The sequence below is a fragment of the Sebastes umbrosus genome, chromosome 7 (assembly GCF_015220745.1).
Source record: "Sebastes umbrosus isolate fSebUmb1 chromosome 7, fSebUmb1.pri, whole genome shotgun sequence".
NCBI classification, from domain to species: domain Eukaryota; kingdom Metazoa; phylum Chordata; class Actinopteri; order Perciformes; family Sebastidae; genus Sebastes; species Sebastes umbrosus.
Window position 1 is genome coordinate 27,743,916 of NC_051275.1, and position 21,185 is coordinate 27,765,100.

General features: G+C 38.9%; 2 protein-coding genes across 3 annotated transcripts; one reads left to right on the top strand and one right to left on the bottom strand.

Annotated features, from left to right (window-relative positions):
* Nucleotides 1-1,777: 1,777 nt before the first annotated feature.
* On the bottom strand, nt 1,778-7,877 carry tp53i13 (tumor protein p53 inducible protein 13). Of its 2 annotated transcripts, XM_037775233.1 has the most exons (10): nt 7,552-7,872; nt 7,386-7,463; nt 6,058-6,093; nt 5,457-5,515; nt 5,186-5,264; nt 4,228-4,356; nt 3,693-3,896; nt 3,440-3,551; nt 2,570-2,770; nt 1,778-1,962 (listed from the first exon to the last, which is right to left on the bottom strand). In XM_037775233.1, the coding sequence occupies exons 1-10, from the start codon at nt 7,675-7,677 to the stop codon at nt 1,856-1,858; spliced, it is 1,131 nt and encodes a 376-aa protein (XP_037631161.1). In that variant the 5' UTR covers nt 7,678-7,872; the 3' UTR covers nt 1,778-1,855. The 2 variants fall into 2 exon arrangements, with proteins under 2 accessions (XP_037631161.1, XP_037631160.1); XM_037775232.1 differs by having other exon boundaries at nt 2,570-3,551; nt 7,552-7,877.
* Nucleotides 7,878-9,860: 1,983 nt separating this feature from the next.
* Nucleotides 9,861-20,929, top strand: LOC119491633 (cylicin-2-like). The gene is made up of 18 exons (XM_037775786.1): nt 9,861-9,888; nt 10,810-10,970; nt 11,236-11,293; nt 13,054-13,058; nt 13,373-13,469; nt 14,753-14,796; nt 16,780-16,825; nt 16,930-16,991; nt 17,077-17,131; nt 18,580-18,620; nt 18,789-18,860; nt 18,988-19,029; nt 19,278-19,382; nt 19,527-19,589; nt 19,678-19,776; nt 19,863-19,910; nt 20,078-20,735; nt 20,810-20,929. The coding sequence occupies exons 1-17, from the start codon at nt 9,861-9,863 to the stop codon at nt 20,597-20,599; spliced, it is 1,548 nt and encodes a 515-aa protein (XP_037631714.1). The 3' UTR covers nt 20,600-20,735; nt 20,810-20,929.
* The last annotated feature ends 256 nt before the right edge of the window (nt 20,930-21,185 follow it).

Below are 21,185 nucleotides of genomic sequence, written 5' to 3' on the forward strand. Positions count from 1 at the left end.
AATGTGTAAGGACAGTTTCAGTCAAGACTGAGTTGAGACTGTTGGTGAGTGTCTGTCCCCCTAATTTTTGCAGTGTGTCCCGCACTGTTGGCTCTAGTCTGCTTGTATTGGAGGTTTTTGGGCTGATTCAGCATGTTGAGTTGGCGGTGGAGCCTGTCGGTGGGAAGTAAAAACATAACGAGTGATGGTGTTGCCATTTTTAGCAAAGAGAAAGAAAAAGTGCACCATGCTGAGGTCATGAAATGCTACTTGGCATAAGGAGCAACAGATTTTGTAATGTTACATTGAGTTTAATTAAATCAGTAAAAAATCAAAACAAGCAATGATTTCATAAACTCTGGAAACTTTGATCACGTCTTTTTACTCCCTGATAAAGATTTTATATCATGCCATCAACCTACATTGTTGTTTTTGCTTAAATTTGATGTTTCAAGACTTTTCTTAAATACGTGACATTTTTGGGATTTGTTACTTATTTTTGTTCATAATGCCAGATTTAATTAGTCGCCTCGCGTGGGAATATTTTTCAAATTGCTGCTGTTAAAGGTCATTCATTCTTTTATTTTGTTGAGCTGGTTCTACACAGAGCCCTCAGGTTCCTAATGAAGACAATCCAACCACTGTTGGTGCAAAAGCTTTTATTTCCATTAACAAGTTCTAGAAAAAACCGACAACCTCGTAGAAAAAGTATGTAGTTACAATATTACCACTAAACCCCACCATAGCATACATACAAAACATACATTTCATTCCTCAATCAAATAAGGCCTTATTTTTATCCTGATCAGTGCATATCTTTGTAACAATTCTGTAAAACAACACATTTCAGAACGACAAATTTGCTTATGGTGTTAAAAGATATGAGAAAATATCCAGCTGTTTCAAACAACACACTCAACCCTTCTGTCAAGGAATCTATTGTCCTTGAAAATCCTTCTCTAAAGTCTGTCCAAAAACTGTCTTCAAAATGCAGCTGTTCACATGTTCGTACCATTTAATGACAACGCGCACTGCACACAGTGTTGCTTAGAACAGCAACTTACATATTCACAAAATAAACCTTCGCAGGTCAAAGCTACATGATACTACTATTTATAAAAAACAACAAAATGTAGCACAATAGAAACAATCCTTGGATAGAAAAGTGGAGACTTCATATTGATTGTGATACATAGAGTGAGCAAAATAAGGCGTATAGACTGTGTGATGTGAAGGAGAGCATGATCAGACAATGGAAGAAGTCATACAAATATATACAAAATTGCTGGTCACTTAATAAAACCTGAGAGCTTGTCTTTGTACTCTTTGATGTATTGATTAAAGGGATGTCCTGATCCAGAACCACATGACTGATGAGGGCTGTGTAAGCTTGCATCAATAGGCCTATACACTAACCTCTTTTGTGAATATTCCTTGATGCTTGTGACTGTAGTTTTGGACTACTAAATGTTAAATCTATGACATGTTTATGCAATTTGTTAAATAATTTGCCTCTTAGTTCTGGTTTTTCATAATAAAACTAATTTTGGATGGTCAAAAAAATCACAAGGAGAAGTAGATACTAATCGAAAAAACCCAAATTTGAGACGTCCTCTGTCAAATCACCATGTACCCAATCAATTTGGACACAAGATCTAACTGACCCTTGAGCAGCTTTGTGGCATTTCAGCTTCAGCTGTCAGGTTATCCAGCGACTTTTTTGATAGAGGTGGTCCAGTCCAGCTCTGTCAGATAAACAGCATAGACAGGTACTGATAAGACACGTCCAACATACTGTATGCTTATTGTCCACTCTTCACCTCCTCTACGTGCAATGAGACTTGGGCGCCTTCTTGGGGATGTTTCCTTCACTTTTCTATGGATCTTCATCTGAGCTGGAGGAGCTGGGTAGAAGAGCACACTCCTGTCGTCTGCCCCTTTTCCGCCTCTTGTTTGATATTCGTAGCCTCCTGCGGATCACATCTAGAGGACACACACAGATAGAAACACACAAAAAAATCAATTAAACTGCTTAAGAATAAACAAGGTCACCTTGCTCCACCTAAGAGGTTATGTTTATGGTTTTATCCGTCTGTGTTGATTAGCAAGATCTCTTAAGAACGACTTGAAACTAGGCATAGGCTGAGGAAGAACCGTAATTTTAAAATTGTAAAATTACAGTTTTTATCAATGGAGTCTGGTGGCTTTGGCGAGAGCATAGATGGATACAACGGCTTCAGTTCCCCAGCGGAAAGGGCCGTCTGACGGCAAGGTAAAGCAGTGAAAATATTCAAAATATAGAGAACACTTAAAATGATAAAGATTTTTTAGGTGGCTAAAATACGTTTTGCTGCCGGCCCCGTCCACAGCAGTACATTGCTTTGGTTCTGTGTAGTTACTCCTGTCTGTTTCTCCAAGCTGGGGGCGTGTCGACCGTCATCTACTGTAGGTAACACACCGACTATGGATGAGTACCTCATACAACCCCACTTCAAAAACACCCAAACTATCCCTTTAAGATGACCAAACTAGGATTGCTCAGAGGATTAAGTCATCTCTCTGGTTATTGAACCCTGTGTGGTCCACCTACCTGCCACACTGTCGTAGTCCTGCTGTGGGTTGTGCCAGTAAAGACTGGGCATGGTCCTCCAGTGGCGGTACAGGCGTGTGTGAAGCACTGACACGGCAAGGAGAATCAGCAGGAAGCCCAGTGCTGCTGCTGCCCACACCGCCTCGTCTGTCCTGGGGGTGCTCGGAAACCCCTTATTCATAACAGCAGCCCCTAAGCCCTCTGGTTGAGATTTGGAAACAGAATCAAAGCCAATCTTGTCACTTTTGTGGGGAGAGTGCGTGTCACTGTGTGTTTGCGTATGTTCCAACTCTCTCTCTTTAACATCTACTACTTCATTATCCTTAACCGCGCCATCGGCTCTGTTGTCTTTATCAAAGTTTGTCTCTTTAGGGACGTTCTCTTTCAGGCTGTGTTTAACAGAGTCTTTGTCTCTCTTTTTGGCTGAGTCTGTACCTTCATCTTTGAATCTGAGGGCCAGGGCTTCAGGCCTGGTAGTATCATGTTCACTGTTCACACCATCTGCAAGAGCATCCAACCCAGCAGAGGGGTTTGGCTTCCTGAGATCAGTATGTTTAGGACTGGGCTGCTGTACTGCTTTCTGTAGCCGGCTTTTCTGAGATCCAGAAGCCCTGAATCCTAAAGAATCTCTTCTATGTGTAGTCTCAGACCCCAAAGGAATTGTGGGCCTGGGTACCATGCCCTGATTTGTATTTTGGATCTTTGACTGAGAATGAGCTTCCCTGGGACCTGGAGAATCTGAGGGGGTCCTTTTCCCTGAAGGAGAATCTGCTGATGGTCCAAGTGCGCTGTTGTAGTTCTGGACGTCGTTCTCATCCTTAACATTCTCCTCTTTTTCTCTAATGGCAGCTCTTATCTGCCTGCTTTTACCTTCCTCTTCCTTCCTCCAGATTTCATTCTTCATGTTTGGCTCTAGCTCTGTCTCCATCGCTCCATTCAGCAGAGAAGAGATGGTCTGCTCACAGCATTGCCTCAGAGACTCCTGGGGATTTACAATAACAGCTACTTAGAGACATGTACTACAAGACTACTGAAATGACTCTTTTATTCTGCTTCTACTGCAGCACATGTCAAATTACAAAAACAAACAAAATCAGCTAAGTCATCAGTGAAGTCTCCAAACCTTTATTTCTAAGTGTGAGTATCCATCTGGATATCCATGTTGCTGCTCGGCTGACCAGGTCAACAGCAGGTTGTACTTCTCGCTCTGGCTGACACCAGTTAACTTATTTCTTGTGGATGCTGTGGTCTCCAGCCAACCACAGATGACTGAAGAGGATATGGTGGACAGCTCCAAGGTGTGACCCCACGACACAAGGGCTAATGGCTGAACACAAATCAATGAGTTGTCAAGTATTAAATTAATCGCCAACCATTTTGATTTCAGTAATTTTTGAGATATAAAGTCAAAATTCTGATTTCAGCTTCTTAAATGTGAATATTTCCTGGTTTCTTTACTCCTCTATGACAGTAAACTGAATATCTTTGAGTTGTGGACAAAACAAGACATTTGAGGACGTCATCTTGGTCTTTGAGAAACTCTGATTGACTGTCATTTTATAGACCAAACAACTTATCAATTAAACAAGAAAAATAAATCGACAGATTAACCAACAATGAAAATAATAATCGTTAGTGGCAGCCCTCGTTTGTCTCACCATGTGTTTACTGAGCTGCAGATGGGAGGTAATGACGTAGTCTGGCAGACAGGAGCGGGCCAGTTCAGACAGAAGTAGACGATCGTGGAGAGGAGCACAGGGATGGTAGAGCAAAACCGTAGCTCCGTGCTGGAAAATAAACACAAACGCAAGCACACATGTGACTATCCTCGTCTCCACCCTCTTCCATTACCACAGGGTTTCCACCAATTTGGTTTTCGCCAACAATTATGACACAGTGACTAAGACTAAGTGCTAACAGTAATGTCAATATTGTGTTCCCTCCTTTTTTATTAATAATGTTTTTCAGCTGACAAATATTCCTCAGGGGAAATGTCTGGGTTCATCTGTGGAAAAAACAAACAGCTGGTAAGCACCAACTAATGTGTTAAACCTGCTGTGATCTCCAGTACATTCTGGCATTATGGTCTACAATGGCCCATTAATAAAATCCCTGACATGCCATTACTGTTTGTTAAATCCCTGCTATTCACAAATATCTACTTTCAGTGGCAGCCCTGCTACCAAGGGTCCAAACAGGTAGAATGTGAGTGTTGGCAGACTTCCCTGTATTACTCTTAATTTATGTCGCAAGGAAACAACACTTTGATTGTGTCAGTTTGATGCCTTTCTGGCTAAAACAGATTTCTAGATTGGGAAATAATACAGAGGGGACTGTGGGCAAACTGTTTACTCAGAAGAACTGGTCGCCAGTCTGTATTGTCACTGAACACCTCCATACTTCTATCGAACCCAGTATGGCATCTTAAGGAAAAGGCAGTCTATGTGAACATCCAAAAGTGCCCCTCAATACCATGTTGACTCTTTACTATGTTTTCACTTCAAATGGACTAACTGGAGCTACAAAAACAGCCCTATACACAAGTGTCTATTCATTAACTGTGCTAAGCTAAGCAGACAAAGTGATTAAATAATTGTGTCTGATGTTGAGACTTACGTGCAAGTTATTGAGCCACCGTTGAGGAGGACAGTACAAGTACTCTCCTCTCTCAGCCCTTACTGGTCTGTACGCTCCACTGTAACACACACACACACAAATACAGACACACATCTTAATATCCTCAATAGTCCTTATAGACATTACAATTTATTGCAGCAAACTAATGGTGTGCATGTTAATATATGTGTCAGTGTCTCCTTATTTGTGTTGGAACATCTCCCTACCTCTTAAGAGCATTTGTGTTATATGTCTGTCCATACAGCCTTACCTGTTGGGAATGGTATGTTTGTAGAAAATAGATCTATCCATGCAGATCTGGGTTGCTGGCTGCAGTGAAAAGAAATCAAGTCACATTACTAATCATCTGGGTTGACGATTAACACCCAGTAGTTACTGATGACACTGATGTCTCCCAAGAAAAACACGTTACACCCATTTAGTTATGAAAACAATAACATACCAAGGAAGGTGTTTTGTTAACTCAAACTAAGGCTGCAATGAACACATTTCAGTATATCATCAAACACTTTTTGAAAACACAGCAATGCTTTTTGTTCATTTCATGCATTATAGTGCAACCTCCAAAATATCCCACAGCCGTGGTTCTCTGTCTAATTCAATAACTCAGCATTGCAGAAATTTTGGGGGTCATTTTTTATCAAAACCTCAACTTAGACAAACATTAAATCATTGGTTCAATCCTGCTTTCATCATCTCAGAAACATTTCAAGGATTAGACCATTTCTTTCTCCCAAAAACCTGGAAACTGTTATCCACGCCTTCATAACTAGTAGATTAGATTACTGTAATTCCTTGCTCTCTGGCATCAGCAACTCTAAAATAAAGTGCTTGGTAAAGTGTTTACTCACCATAGGATCATACACTGTGTCAATGCTGGGACGTCTCTACAGACAGATAGAAGAAACAGGTTAAACCACTGATGGAGCAACCTGAACAAACCAAGGTAAAATAAAGTCCACATTGTCAGTTGAACCAGTGCCAGTTGTATAAGCTTTAAGTAAAGTCCCATGAATTGTTTAAAGTTCCTGGCACGCAGTGTTTTCTTAATCACACCACACCCATGTGAGCCAGTGAGGCTATATGGGGAGAATGCTAGCACAGATGATGATGATGATGATGATATATTAATGATGATGATATATTAATGCTCTGAATGTCGAATAGAGAACAAGGATTAAGGTTGCATGATATATTCTATATATTTCTACTGTCTGGTACCACTTACTCAGTGTTTACAATTCTCAAGCGTTACATTCATTGATTTCAGACACGTGGCAGACAACAAATTGAGTGGCTGGTAGAAATGTTAAGTGGCCTGCCACAGTGGCAGGTGAGGAAAAAAAAACTTAATTTCAGACTCTGGCCAGTTGTATAAGATGGAATTACTTTCCCATGAATTGTTTAAAGTTCCTGGCACGCAGTATATACTTAAAGGGACTGTTTGTAGCTTTTAAAGCGTATAAATCTACCGGGTCGGTTTCCCATGCGCGCTCGCGTGTGGCTGCGCTGTTCAGACTCCCTGTGGTCACGTACCATGAGACTCCAACACAAACTACACGGAAGCACCAAAACCTTAAAGTTATATGTAGTGAAGCATGTCTGTTAAACAGTGTTGGCGGCGGTCGTAGTACGCGGGGGAGACCGTAGCTTTGGTCTCCAGGGCCGGAGTCTCTGCTCCTCTGCTCCTCTGCTCCTCTGCCTGCTTGACTTCCCTCACACACCGCGCTCGTTCTCGCTCCACCTTTAGACGTGAACGCGCGCTCACTCCACACTGCAGGAGAGTTAGTTTAGCTCTGAGAATATCTAGAGCTAAACTAATATATATATATAATATCTATCCAAGCAGGTGAAATATAGAGTGATATTGTGGTTTTAGCTGACGTGTGTCACCTCACGATGCTCGTTCATGTCTATGTAGAGCGAGCACAAGCGCGAGCTCGAAGCTGACTTTCGTTGACTTAACGGCCACAGGTGTCGCTGTTAACAAACATTTCTGATTCTTACAAACAGTCCCTTTAAATAAACCATAAAAAAAAAAAAAAAGAATTGTTTAAAGTTCCTGGCAAGCAGTGTATACTTTAAAAGCACATCCCACCCAGGTGAGCCAGTGAGGCTATATGGAGATAATGCTATATAGCACAGATGATGATGGAGATGATGATGTTGCCATAGTTACCTGAGTGAACTCTGGCCGCATAAACCCTGGACAGTACCAAAAAGCTCCTTCCCCAGGCAGGTCTCCTTCCAAAGACAGCTGTTACACACAAACACACAGGGAAATTGCATTTTAACATCTACACAGTGACTGAATACAACTTATATCCTTATAATTTGTAAGTTACCTTTCCATTGTCACACAGCAGTGGCCCCCGGATCTCTGGAACACCGCACCGACCCAGACTGACCCACAGAGCCGCCAGAACGGTCACTGTGAGCGGCTGGGAGGTAGTCGTCGTCTGGCTCTTCATGGTTCATCCAAGAAGTGTCACCAGACGCATAACAATTCAGATAGCTGTCATTTTAAGTGTCTTTAAGTAAAAGCTAAAGTTATCTAGTTGTTCTACACTATAAAGTTAAACTAATGACGGTGACTCGGTTAGTTAACACCGAATAACAAGTGCAGTCTGCCTCCATACCTACTTCTCCAGTGTTTATAACACAGCACATGTCAAGCTCACATTATTGAAGGATAACGATTTCCGTTTGAATTTTCAAAATATAATTATTGTCATCTTGTATCAACTTCATTTAGCTATATAAACAGCTTATATTTTCTACATCTAATGAGTCAGTTGAGTATTTTATATGATATTTTATAGTTATGCACGATCCAATGTTTGTTTTTTTGTCTTTTTAATTGAAAATGTAATATCGTTGCTTTTATTTTGACACTCAAATCCGATTTCCGGAATAGCACTGTTTATCTGCTGCTACGGAAGCTGGAAAGAAACAGGAAAAAAGCAAAGAAGGGTAAAAATACTTTTTTATTATTTTTATTTTTTTTTTATAAATTTTAATTTATAAATGTTTTCTTTTATAATTTTTTTCTTTTATAAATTTGTATTATTTATAAAATACTTTTTTTTCTTTTTATAAATTTTGATTTATAAATTTTTTTTTCATAATTTTTTTTTCTTTCAAAATTTATATAATTTATAAAAATACTTTTATTTTCTTTTATAAATGATAGTATCCATAGTAACAGCAGAACGCATTAAAATAATTTACATATAGAAGAAGCATATCGAAAACACTAAACAAAGGGCTGTGCCAAACATAAAAGGACAACAGAAATGAAACAAAACTAATATAAAAATAAAAAAATAATAATTTAAAAAAAGACCACGTGAGAGTATGAAAATAATTTCACTTAAAAACTTTAAAGATATTGCATATATTCATTGTTTTCATTGCTTTTTTGTTTTGTGAGGAATAAATTGTTGATAGATAAAGATCCATTTCTTTCATAAATACAAAGAAATTAGGCTTTTTTTTGGGTAAATTTACTCTTGTGAATGTGGAACTTTGCGAGAATTAAAATTAAATTAATAAGAAAAAATGCATTACTGTGTTTGTCACTGTAATCGTAGCAACCAAATATATTTCTATAGTACAGTGCAAAATCTGAGAAAATGTTAACAAGTATAAAATTATTGACATCTTTCCACAATTGTATATATATATATATATATATATATACATATATAATAATAATAAGTCAATATCACTAACAAAATTAATATATATATATATACATAATAAGTCAATGTCACTTACAAAATGTCTCTCTCTCTCTCTCTCTCTCTCTCTCTCTCTCTCTCTCTCTCTATATATATATATATATATATATATATATATAATAACTCAATATCACTAACAAGATTAATATATATGTATATAAATAATTATAAGTCAATATCATTTACAAAATTAATATATATAAATATAATAAGTTAATATCACTAACAAAATTAATATATATATATATATATATACATATACATAATAAGTCAATATCACTAACAAGATTAATATATCTATATAATAAGTTAATATCACTAACAAAATTAATATATATATATATATATATATATATACATAATAAGTCAATATCACTAACAAGATTAATATATATATATAATAAGTCAATATCACTAACAAAATTACTCCAATAAAATGTTGCTGCCGGAGTAGAAAGCATGGTGTCCTGAAACGAGGCCCTTGTCCTGGAGTTCATACCTCTAATAACAGAAAAACAGGCTTTAGTAAAAATACTACCCTGTCGTTTGCACTCTGAATGACCTCTGGGGGGCGACCGCACTCTTTATAATTACCATGGGGGCGTTACAACAGCATAATGTGATTTAAATCAGTGTTTACTTTGTTTATTATTGTTTGTACATTATTACTACAGACGGAAAGGCAAATTTACTGTCTGCAACCCAGTTCAAACAATCAGTTTTGCTTCTTCCCCTGGATTAGTGCAGTAGATATCATTGATAATTCGTTTGCACCAATTTTTGCAATTGGTATTGGCCTGTTAAACATGGTAAAACTCTTGATACCCTCTGGAGTTTGAACTCATGCAGAGTTTGCAGGTAGACTATTGTCCTGTCACTGCAGGCTGTTAAACAGGCATTACCTGTTGGCCATGGCACTACCTGTTGGCCATGGCACAGGTAAAACCTGCCTGGGTGTTAAACGTTGTTGCTTTCAAAATAAAGCAGAGTGAATAAATAGCCTGTGAAATAAAAGCGTAAAATCTGTCAGTTATTGTGTCACAAAGAACATAGTAATTAAAACAGTTGGCACATTAAATATAGCCTATAGTGGGTACATTTTTTAGACATGTTGAACAGTTTTCTTTCAAATTGGATTTTATTTTGAAACTACTGAAGGGAAATCCCTTTAATTTTGGAGTTGTTGACACTTTCCCTGCTTCCCCACCCATAAAACTCTCAAGCTCCATGCACACACCTCTATGAAAGTTCACAGGTGGGTCTGACAGAGAACAGGAGGATCCCTGGACAGAGGAGAAGTCTGGACCTAAATGGAGTCCACCCTCTTCAAAGGTTTGCTGTTTGCTTTTTTTTTTTTAAACTAAGATTTGTTTAGCAATCTACTTAGTTTATAGTTTGATGAGTGTGGGCTTAATTAAATGTTGGCTATAGTCTCTTTCTTTAATCATTAGACAGCAATCACTTCAGGAATAAAGTGAATGATCCATTTGTTACTGTTTTATAGAGGTGTTTCTATGACAGATACAGCCTATTTACACAAAACACAGTCTTCTTTCCTGTTACTGTTAAGGGTGTGGCTCTGAATTGTTGTAAAAGCTAGATAATCTGCAGGATTTATAGCAAAGGGGCACCAAAAAGTAATCAATCTGCAGGCACCATTTCATTGATTTAGCACCTTATGTTTGAATTTTATTCCTCTATGCTTAAATCTGGCTGTCCATTTAAGGAAGTGGGACAATAAGGAAGTGCAGGTTGCTAGAACAGCTGATCCTCATAAGGTTTGTACATACTGGTGACTCATCAGCTTACTTTTTAGGAATCTAAATTAAGTAATTGGTGTCTTTCTCTAATCCTGTGCAGCTCCATCTGGAGCAGATGCTGCAGGCGTCCAGCATCCAGCGACCGTCCCTCCTGGTGGTTTGCAGCCCCTTGCTGAGGAAGCAGAGCCTGCAGACCAGGGCAAGGTGGAGGGAACTGTCAAGAGTAAACCTGGAGACCCTGCAGTAGCAAGAGATGGACAGGTGAGCAACAGAGGCATTTGAAAAACACAGAACAATCCTTTCAATAAAAGGTGCATGGACTCTTATCACTTTGCCACCAAATACTCAAGAAACTTCAGTTAAAGTTGCAAAATGATTAATTTCATTAAATAAAGTAAAGAGCATTATGTGTTACTGTAATGCTTGTCAGCTCTGTTTATGTGCAATTATTCCCACTAGACTAATTATAAAATATTTTGAAGGACACAGTAGACAATCTTTGCTTTCTCTTTTGGTGTGTCACCAGGAGCTGTACTCAATGGACAGCTCTCTGTCCTCCTCGGACAGCGAGGATGAGGGTCTCGGCAAGAAGGACAAGAAGAAAAAGAAGAAGAAGCTGAAGAAGAAGACGAAGAAGAAGAAGAAAGTATGTGTCTCAAAAAAGCTTATCTTGACCACTAACCAAGCCATTTTTACTCTTGAATGCTTTTGCCATTATTGAGTATTTTCTTGAAAACTATCCCATCAAGTACTGCTGGTGGAAGTTGGACAGACTATGTTAGGACAGTCTCCAAATGTCCAATATGATGAAATCATGACTCCAAGATCAGCTGATCCTGTGGCTTGTTGAGGGAGTTGAAGCTACCCATGTGAGATAGAAATCATGCTTTCTGACTCGTTGTAGTACAACGTGGGCCGCACCTAGCAACAGCCAGTCAAACAGGAGGGAACTAGAAATGGAAAAAATCTGTTTATAATGCAGATCAACTGTCACTTTTGCATTGATCGGCTTGCGGCATAGCTGGAATGGGGCGTGTGTGTGTTCCTGTGTGATTCTTTGGTAAAATGGTAGCTTGTGCAGTTTCTTTTGTGTGTTGCAAAGTGTGTGAGGAGTCCCTCCCTTCTGCTACACCGCCTTCTTTTAGTGGCCATGACAAAGCTTCACTCTAGTGTGTTTCTAGTGACTCATTCATTTCTCATTTATTACTTTCACCAACAAAGGAAGGCATAAATAAATAAATTCAAAGTGCACACAGAGTTGAACAATAACGTCCCTGTTTCTCTCTCAACAGGATTCCAGCTCATCCTCATCCTCATCCTCATCATCATCGTCTTCATCTTCATCCTCGTCGTCCTCCTCCAGTAGCTCTTCAGACAGTGACAGTGAGGTATGTTGGGGTTAGAACAGAGTTATATTGCCTCCATGCAACTCCTGTCTTGCTCCAACATGCTGTCATCGCATACCTTTCAGTCCCACAGAGCCCTGCCTGAGACTCACTCATGACGAGGAAAATGCATGGTTTGCGTTGATCTTTGTTTGCAAGGTGCAAGATCCTTGATGCACAGCTCCCAGGATTCTTTCAGTTGAGGCCAACTGTAGACTGAGACTGTAAAAGCGCAGTTTTGTTTATGTAAATCCTTCACAAATCTTTCCTGCAGCATTGCTAAATGAAGTCCCACAAACAGTTTCACATCAGCTCACAGGGGATTGATAGTCCCTTCTAACTATGTCACTGCCTCAGGTGTCAAAGCTGACAATACAGTCTGTTAAGAGAATATTTAAGGGTGGAAAGGCTGTCAAATTGACTGTATTCAGAAATCTAAAAAGTGAGCTTTTATTATGTCTTTTGGCAATTTAGGGGATCAGCACATCAACCTTCCCCAGGCCTGATTTGTCAACAGTTTCAAATATATATTATAAATATTACCCTCTAAAGTATTTCACCTTTTTGTATGTTTAGTAACGTTTAGCTTTAAGTGACAGCAAGAGCATGATGGCGTGATGTTTTGCATTTTCTGAGGGCGTGGGTGGAAAATCAGGAGACTCAAGACAAGCAAGCAACTCAGCTCTTGTAAGCTTTTAAGAAAGCACACAGAAACAAAGTTTGCATTGCACAGATGGGTTACCACCCATTGGTTCACCGCTGATCGGACTGACAGGTTAGCTTTTAAAATGCATTGTGACAAAGAAGTCACAGGAGCAGAACAACATAAAACTGGAATGCATTTCACCCTGGACTGTAGGCGGAGGCTCCAATGTCCTGGATCTGATAGCAGGCAGTATCTGACAGGAGATAGACACACCCATTGACAATGTGTAAAACACCTTCTGTATCTACCACAGAGCAAGTCAGGACAATACTGTACGCTTATGCATCCAGTATGTGTGTAATAATCGCCACATGTACAATCTGTGCATATCATGACTCTTGTATTGGTTTTGGCTAAAAGTCCACAGCAGGTGTGGATGTTTGTTATCTACCTGTATCGAAGGCAGAGAATTCTTAATATCTAACTAGTAGGTGACACCCAACCCTTATCCTGGTGACAAATGCAACACTCACTTTGCAAATAAGCTTCATACAGGAGCACACATACAGAAGAGGTTTCACAAATCTAAAAAATTGCATACAATTTTGAAAGAATCAAAAATGTCTTTGCAGGATGACAAGAAGAAGAAGAAGAAGAAAAAGGAGGAGAAGACGAAGAAGGATGGGGAGAAAGAGTACGTCTGGGACAGTGTTATCATATCTGAGTCTGGTAAGTGGAACACAGCATTTCTCACTTACATTTTGAAACGGGTTTACGCTTTTAAATGTTTTTCGATATCAAGTCTCTGTGCAATCTCCTCCATAAAAGCATATCTTGCATATCATATCCCCACCCCATGTGATAGGCTATCGTTTGCATGCATGCTTGTATTCCAAAATCTTGGAAAAGCTTTTCTATGGTTCTTTGAAAGAAGTTTATTTCATCTTGTTTGCTGCTGTTTTACCTAAAATATTATTTTCTAATCTCTCCTTAGATTACTCTGCAAATATAGTTAAATACAGCCAGCAACAGTGGTGTCAATTGTTTGTAATACTTAAACTTAAAACTTGAAATTAAACTAATAAATATTAAAAATATAAACTTCATACATTTGTCCTTCACAAAGAGATTCAGAAGCTTATGTGGCTCAGGAGGTAGAGTGGGTCGTCCAGTAATCGAGAGATCTGTAGTTAGATTCCCGACTCCTCCAGTCCGCATGTCGAAGTGTCCTTAAGCAAGATACTGAACCCCAAATTGCTCCCGAAGGCTGTGCCATTGTTGTGTTAATGAGTATTTAGACAAGATCCTGATGGGCAAGTTGGCACCTTGCATGGCAGCCTCAGCCATCAGTGTGTGAATGTGTGTGTGAATGTTGGCTAGTAGTGTAAAGCACTTGGAGTGGTTGGAAGACTAGAAAGGCGCTCTATAAATGCAAGTCAATTTACCATTTATAGCTTATCACATTGTAGCACTGAGGTCAGCTCACAGAGCCTCTTGAGCATGTATTGTAGGTGGTGTCTGGCTTCTCTTATAAGGGCACTTTGGCAGAATTGAGTTAGCTTGTTTAGATTATCCAGTCCGTCTCCCATGTCACCCTGTCGCCCAAATCTACACATATTTTGGTCATAATAGTCTGGACTGACAGTTTAAGTATACAGTGACAAAAAGAGAGTACCAGTTGGGTTGTCCTTCAAACTTTGACATGCACATGCTGATATTTATCATCGCCCACATGGTCATTTCCTACAGCAGTAAAACAAATGTCTAGTGTGTTTACGGTAGCTCATGAAAACCTCATCACTCAGATTTTTATTTATTTTGTTTACTATAAAACCTATATAGCTGTAGTTACTTTGAACAATATTCACAGCTGCGTGATTGTCTATAAATTCCCGTTTCTATTCTGCCGCAGTGATATCTCATCTGAATCAACTATCTTACGATAGAGATGTCTCTCAGCTGACAATGCATGTAAATGCTTTACTATACTTTGCTTTATCTCATGTGTTTAGGTCCCGATGGCCATCTGGAACAGTGTGATGAAGGTCTGAATATGGTGAGAGAGAACTCAAACAACCTTCCATTAAAAAAAAGATGTTTGCTGTTAAATTTGTCATTATAGCATTTTTTTCCTTTTCTTGCTTCAGGATTCATCAGACGACGAGAATGAGAAGAAGAAAGAGAAAAAGAAGAAGAAGAAGAAGGACAAGAAGAAGAAGAAAAAGAAGAAGAAGGTTTGTACAAATGTCCCATAATACAGCAGAGTCCAGTGTATTTGATGAATGAACTGAAGTTGGATAAGACTGTGACGGGCGCAGATGGAGGAGGAGTGGATTCTGTCTAAAACTTTGTACTAATCATCGTCCTGAAACTAAAAATCTAAATCATTCTCCCACTGCTGTCTCACCAGTAGATCTTGTCGAGTTTTTGATAAGGCCATTTAGATAAGTAAGTGACGGAAAATGTTTTAAAGTTTCTTTAAAATTATCTGAAAAGGTGAGTTTGAATTTCAGGGACAGTTGAGAGAAGGAGGCAAACGTTTTATCTATATAGATCTTAAAATGCTGTAATACCTCTTTTATGTCACATCCCGAAGGCACTGTCATTCAGAGACGGAGGGAAACTGGGTTGTTGTTGTTGTTGCAGGGAGAGAGTTGCTTGAATTCCCTGTTACTCTTTTAACTATTCTGTTATTGAATATCTACCGTACTTCCTCTTTCCCAGGATTCGTCCTCTTCCTCATCTGACAGTTCATCATCTGACAGTGAGGATGAAAAGAAGAAGAAGAAAAAGAAGAAGAAGAAAAAGAAGAAGAAGGTATGATTTATTTGATACTATGCAGTTACAATATTGTGAATATGTTGGATGTCAACAGTCTGTCTGTTCCAACTCTGTGTAAATACAAATGATCAAAACTGACATGTTCATTTCTTTGTTCTTCTTTGTAGGACTGCAGCTCCTCTTCCTCAGATAGCTCTTCATCATCCTCCTCCTCTGACAGCGAGGATGACAAGAAGAAGAAGAAGAAGAAAAAGGACAAGAAGAAGAAGAAAAAGAAGGACAAGAAAAAGGTAAAGCAATGCAGATGTTGTCCAAACGAGCCTCTTGCTTCTTAGTATCTAAAGTGCTTCCACTTTATTTATTTACTTATATAATAATATAATTATAATTATAATTATATAATATTATAATTAATAATTGATATTATATAATTATATAATTAATAAAAGTGTACAGTAACACATCTACAATTACAATTAATCACGTGATCTATGTTTTCTTGCCAATGACATCATTGTGTAATACAGGACTTGTGTTGCTGAATACATAATAATGTCCCACACATTGTTGCATTAACGGCAAACTGATTCTGTTTTTGTCTTCATTGACACAGGATTCCAGCTCATCATCTTCATGTTCATCCTCATCTTCATCTTCTGAAAGTGATAAAGATAAGAAGAAAAAGAAGAAGAAGAAGGACAAGAAAAAGAAGAAGAAGAAGGATAAGGATGAGAAAAAGGTAAAAATCCTTCCTTCTTGCATTTTCACTTATTGTAGAGTCGGGTTACATTTTTCTTTTTTGTTTTCTGCACCCAGGAGGCTTAGTTTTTATTATGTGATGCATTATGCAAGTATGAAGAGTATCTTCATTTCTTAATCCACATCTGTAGAGCAGTGTGTGCTCTCTTTGTAACTTTGAACATCCAGATTCCCCAGCAGTGCACACACCCTCTGAGAAAATGAGTAGTAACCTCTGTACCTGTCAGGGCCTGTGAGGGAATGGTATGAAATGATACATAGCCTTAACACGCTGACTTAACACCTCACCTCATATTCTTTATCAGCTATATTCAAATTGTTTTCCACTGCAGAGACAATGGATGGGTCTGTCGACTGATTTGTTTATGAGCTGTCAACAAGTGTGTGTTTTTATGCGTGTGCATGTACTGTGCGCATCTGCATACAGTATAAAGGGGAAATACAGGGTGCAGTGAATACAGTAAGCCTCACCTTGACTGTATTTGTGATTTTTCCACAGGATGAAGAGCAGAATGAGCTCAGTGTTACTGCTCTTTCAGCAGCTGGTGAGTGTTTCCACTTTTTAGTGACAGAAAAAAAGAAATCACGATCATAATTGCAGCCGAACTTGTTCCTGAGGCTGATGCAGTGTTGCTGGACTTTTCTGCAGATGGTGAGGTTGCAGGATCAAGTGCTGATGGAGATAAAAAGAAAGATAAAGCTGCTGACAAGGTGAAATACTCACAACATACTGTATGCATGCCACACATGTATGCACAAATGCACCGAAAATCATTGCTTTCTTTTGTCATGACAGGCCAAGAAAGACCTTAAAGCAGCGGACGAAGGCAAACTGTGCTCTACATTGGCAGGTACGTGTGCAACTCTGGAGGCTGGAGGCTTGGAAAAAGTGGTTGTTGTTTAGGTTGTAATGATGCTTCCTGTCCAGCAGGGGGAGCAAAGGCATTCCCTGATGGTAACCTGAGTGATGATGAGGGAGAAGGAGGGGAGGAGAAGGATAAGAAGAAGAAGAAGAAGAAGTTGAAGAAGAAGAAGAATAAGGAAAAGGTGATTAATGGGCATTACAGTTGTTATGGTGCATTACAACCACCATGTACTGATGCAACATTTAATATAGTTATGTTACAGGATAATCAAGATTCTGTGTTTTTGCTACAGGACTCTGGCTCATGCTCTGACAGTGATGATGATGATGATGATGATGACAAAAAAGACAAGAAGAAGAAAAAGAAGAAGAAGAAGGAAAAGGTAAACAAAGAGCTGTGAAAAAATGTTTTTATATCAGCTGTTGATGTTGTATTTTCAAATTGCATCACACAAATATATAGGGCTGTGTATCTTATGTGGCCTTTCTGTCATTTAGTGTAGTTGTACACCGTTAAACAGATGCATAAGTATTTCTGTGTGCAGGCTGGGTGATTTGAAAACTAAAAATGGCTTGTTTGTGGATATTAATGTGAATATTTGTATTTGATTTCATCCATAGGACTCCTCCAGCTCCTCCTCTTCTTCATCTGATAGCTCCTCCTCAGACAGCGAAGATGACAAGAAGAAGAAAAAGAAGAAGAAGAAGAAGAAGAAGACAAAGAAGAAGAAGGATAAGGTTTGTGTCTACAACACTTCTGTACATTACATTTCTCTACATGTGCTATTTAGTGTTATACATCATCCTCGGCTCTCTCTCTCTCTCTTTATAGGATTCCAGCTCTTCGTCCTCCTCTTCTTCTTCTTCTGATAGTGAAGATGAAAAGAAGAAGAAGAAGAAAAAGAAGAAGAAGACAAAGAAGAAGAAGGATAAGGTTTGTATCTTAACACTTCTTTACATTTTTTAGTACTTGTGCTGTTTAATGTTATTACAGTATATCATCCTCGGCTCTCTCTCTCTCGTTATAGGATTCCAGCTCTTCCTCCTCCTCTTCTTCGTCTTCTGATAGTGAAGAGGACAAGAAGAAGAAGAAAAAGAAGAAGAAGACGAAGAAGAAGAAGGATAAGGTTTGTGTCTATAACACTTCTGTATATTACTTTTTTTTAGTACTTGTGCTGTTTAATGTTATTATGTCATCCTCGACTCTCTCTCTCTTTACAGGATTCCAGCTCCTCTTCCTCTTCTGATAGTGAAGATGACAAGAAAAAGAAGAAGAAAAAGAAGAAGAAGACCAAGAAGAAGAAGGATAAGGTTTGTGTCTTAACAACACTTCTTTACATGTGTTGTACTTGTGCCGTTTAATGTTATTATATCATCCTTGTCTCTCTCTCTCTTTACAGGATTCCAGCTCCTCTTCCTCTTCTGATAGTGAAGATGACAAGAAGAAGAAGAAGAAGAAAAAGAAGAAGAAGAAGGTAAAACATGTGCAGCTCTTAACTTGTGTTGTCACGTTTGTTGTTGTTTTACTGGTTCTTGTTTTAATGGTTTAATGTCACGTTCCTGCTGCTCATAAACATCTAATGAATGAGTCTTAATGAATAAGGATGCACTTCTGTGACTCACTGACTGATATGCTTTTCTAGAAGGACAACTCTTCTGATGATTGCTCTTCTTCTTCCTCATCCTCCTCTTCCTCTGATAGTGATGATGATAAGGTGAGATGACACACACACACACACACACACATATCATTTTCTGTGTTTAGTGAATTATTCATCTGCACCCAAGTTTACAAAGTTAACAGAGAAAGTTCATCATGAGTACATGTTTGTTTCACTTTAGAAGAAGAAGAAAAAGAAAGATAAGAAGAAGAAGAAGAAGAAGGTGAGAACGTCTCGTCCTTTTTGTTTTGCATTCCAGGTTTTTGGTTGATTATATGAGTTACAAAGTTTGGTCACGGACAACTCTTTATATGTGACATTTTCTGCCAAAAACATACTATTGATGATCATTAGTCGATGGCAGAAAGAATGACGTGAAACAACTGAATCACCATGTCAGCGTGCACGAGGTGTTTTAATGACTAAACCAACACTTTCTGCTTGTTTCCTTGCATTTATTTTGCTGTCCAGGATTCTTCTTCTGACTCCTCCAGCGATTCTTCTAGTGATAACGATAAGAAGAAGAAAAAGAAGAAGAAGGATAAGAAGAAGAAGAAAAAGAAAGACAAGAACAAGGTAAAACAATGTGGATGTGTTGTATTCTTCCAACACACTCTGCTGCTTAATGTATTTGTAAGAGTCCGATGTATATTAAGATGGGATGTCTTTAATAAAAAGCAGCAATACAGTAACACAATTACCATATTTACATCCATGAAGGACTCAGATTCTTCTAGCAGTGATGAGGACAAGAAGAAGAAAAAGAAGAAGGACAAAAAGAAGGTAATCTAGTGTGTGATGTAAGGAAAAACAATTTTTTTGTTTTACAAAACATAGATGATGGAGCGATGCATGCTTTATATTTGAGCAGGACTCAAGCTCCAGTTCATCTGATAGTGCCAGTGGCAGTGACAAGGAAAATAAAAAGGACGACAAGAAGAAGAAGAAGGAGAAGAAGGAGAAGAAAAAGGTAGAGTACTCATGAAATGGGAATATGATCAGATTATGTCTCATGTGAAGGTGAAATGACTTAATCTTGTCCTGTTTGGCCTTCAGAGTCCCGGCTCATCAGGAAGTGAAACTGACAAGAAGAAGAAGAAGATTGTAAGTTTGCTCTTAATGTAAATGCCGTAAATCAAGCTGATTATTTCCTCCAGCTAAGAAAAACGTTGCCATGATGATCTTTCCTCACAGTCTAATCACCTTCTGTACGGTTAACCTGATTTTCCGTTTACAGTATCCTTCATGTGGTGGTGTTGATCTCATTCCAGGAATGCCCTAATGGTGAGCAAAGCAGCGAGCCAAAAACAGAAGTTCCAGGCTCAGGTGGCAGTGCTTTTTCAGCTCCCAGTGGCAGCTTATCGAAACCCGGCGGTGCTCCTGGCGTTGCTACTGTCGTCTCCTATGTGTCACTCCCCTCCAAACCTGTAGTGAAACTGGGGGAACCTCTGAGTCCTTCAGCTGTCTCCAAGCCCTCTGTACCTGGCTCCACACTGAGTATGGGAGATAGGTCCCTGAGTATGGGAGATAGGTCCCTGAGTATGGGAGATAGGTCCCTGGGTATGGGAGATAGGGCCGTGAGTATGGGAGATAGGACCGTGAGTATGGGAGATAGGACCGTGAGTATGGGAGATAGGGCCGTGAGTATGGGAGATAGGGCCTCCATTCGCAGACCTCCCAGCCCCATGGAGTCCTTGATGGGGAGCCCAAGGAAGCCTGGAGACGGAACGACCCGTACCTCCTCCTACCTCACCTCTGGTGACCTATTGAAAGGCCCAAAGCCTTACCAATAATGAGATGTCATAGACCAAAATAGATGTTACTGATTTTGTTTAAAAAGCACTGCATATATGACACTCAGGATGTTGAATGTGATGATGGGATATGCTCTAATGATGCTCTCCGTGCTCTGATTTCATGCAAGAAAAATATGATGGCTCATGTGTGGTGGAATACAGAGGTTACTGTGTAAACATGCATTGTGAGGTGATGAAAATTTCCAAGTTGAGAAAAACTATTTTATTTTTTATTCGTAAGAAATAGCAATGTTGTGGAAATGTCAACTCACAATCTCATTAAAAATAAAAAAACCATGCTTTGCGGAATAAAACAATATTATTTTATTTGTTTTTTTTTCTTGTCTACTTCTTGTGCTGCCTTCAGGTACTCCTACATCTCAGGTTCTTCAATTACAGACCAAGAACTAACATAATGATCATTGCAGTTGGATGTAGACATTTATATAGAGCTGGGGCATCTGAATGAAGAGGGGGAGTGAGAATAAAGCCTCTATCAGGTGTTTCACTAAAATAAACAGTCTGCAAATGTAAATATTTAGTACATACCAGTGAAATACTGGAAACACTTGCCTTATTTTAC

Bases quoted from the DNA above. Each gene is read 5' to 3' on its own strand.
- tp53i13 (XM_037775232.1), bottom strand. From the start codon at position 7,677: ATGAAGAGCCAGACGACGACTACCTCCCAGCCGCTCACAGTGACCGTT. The intron at 6,094-7,385 runs GTAACTATGGCA...ATCTGTCTGTAG, and splicing joins TGCGGCCAGAGTTCACTCAG to AGACGTCCCAGCATTGACAC. The intron at 5,265-5,456 runs GTAAGGCTGTAT...TGTGTGTTACAG, and splicing joins AAACATACCATTCCCAACAG to TGGAGCGTACAGACCAGTAA.
- LOC119491633 (XM_037775786.1), top strand. From the start codon at position 9,861: ATGGCACTACCTGTTGGCCATGGCACAG. The intron at 13,470-14,752 runs GTAAGTGGAACA...TCATGTGTTTAG, and splicing joins TGTTATCATATCTGAGTCTG to GTCCCGATGGCCATCTGGAA. The intron at 16,826-16,929 runs GTGAGTGTTTCC...ACTTTTCTGCAG, and splicing joins TACTGCTCTTTCAGCAGCTG to ATGGTGAGGTTGCAGGATCA.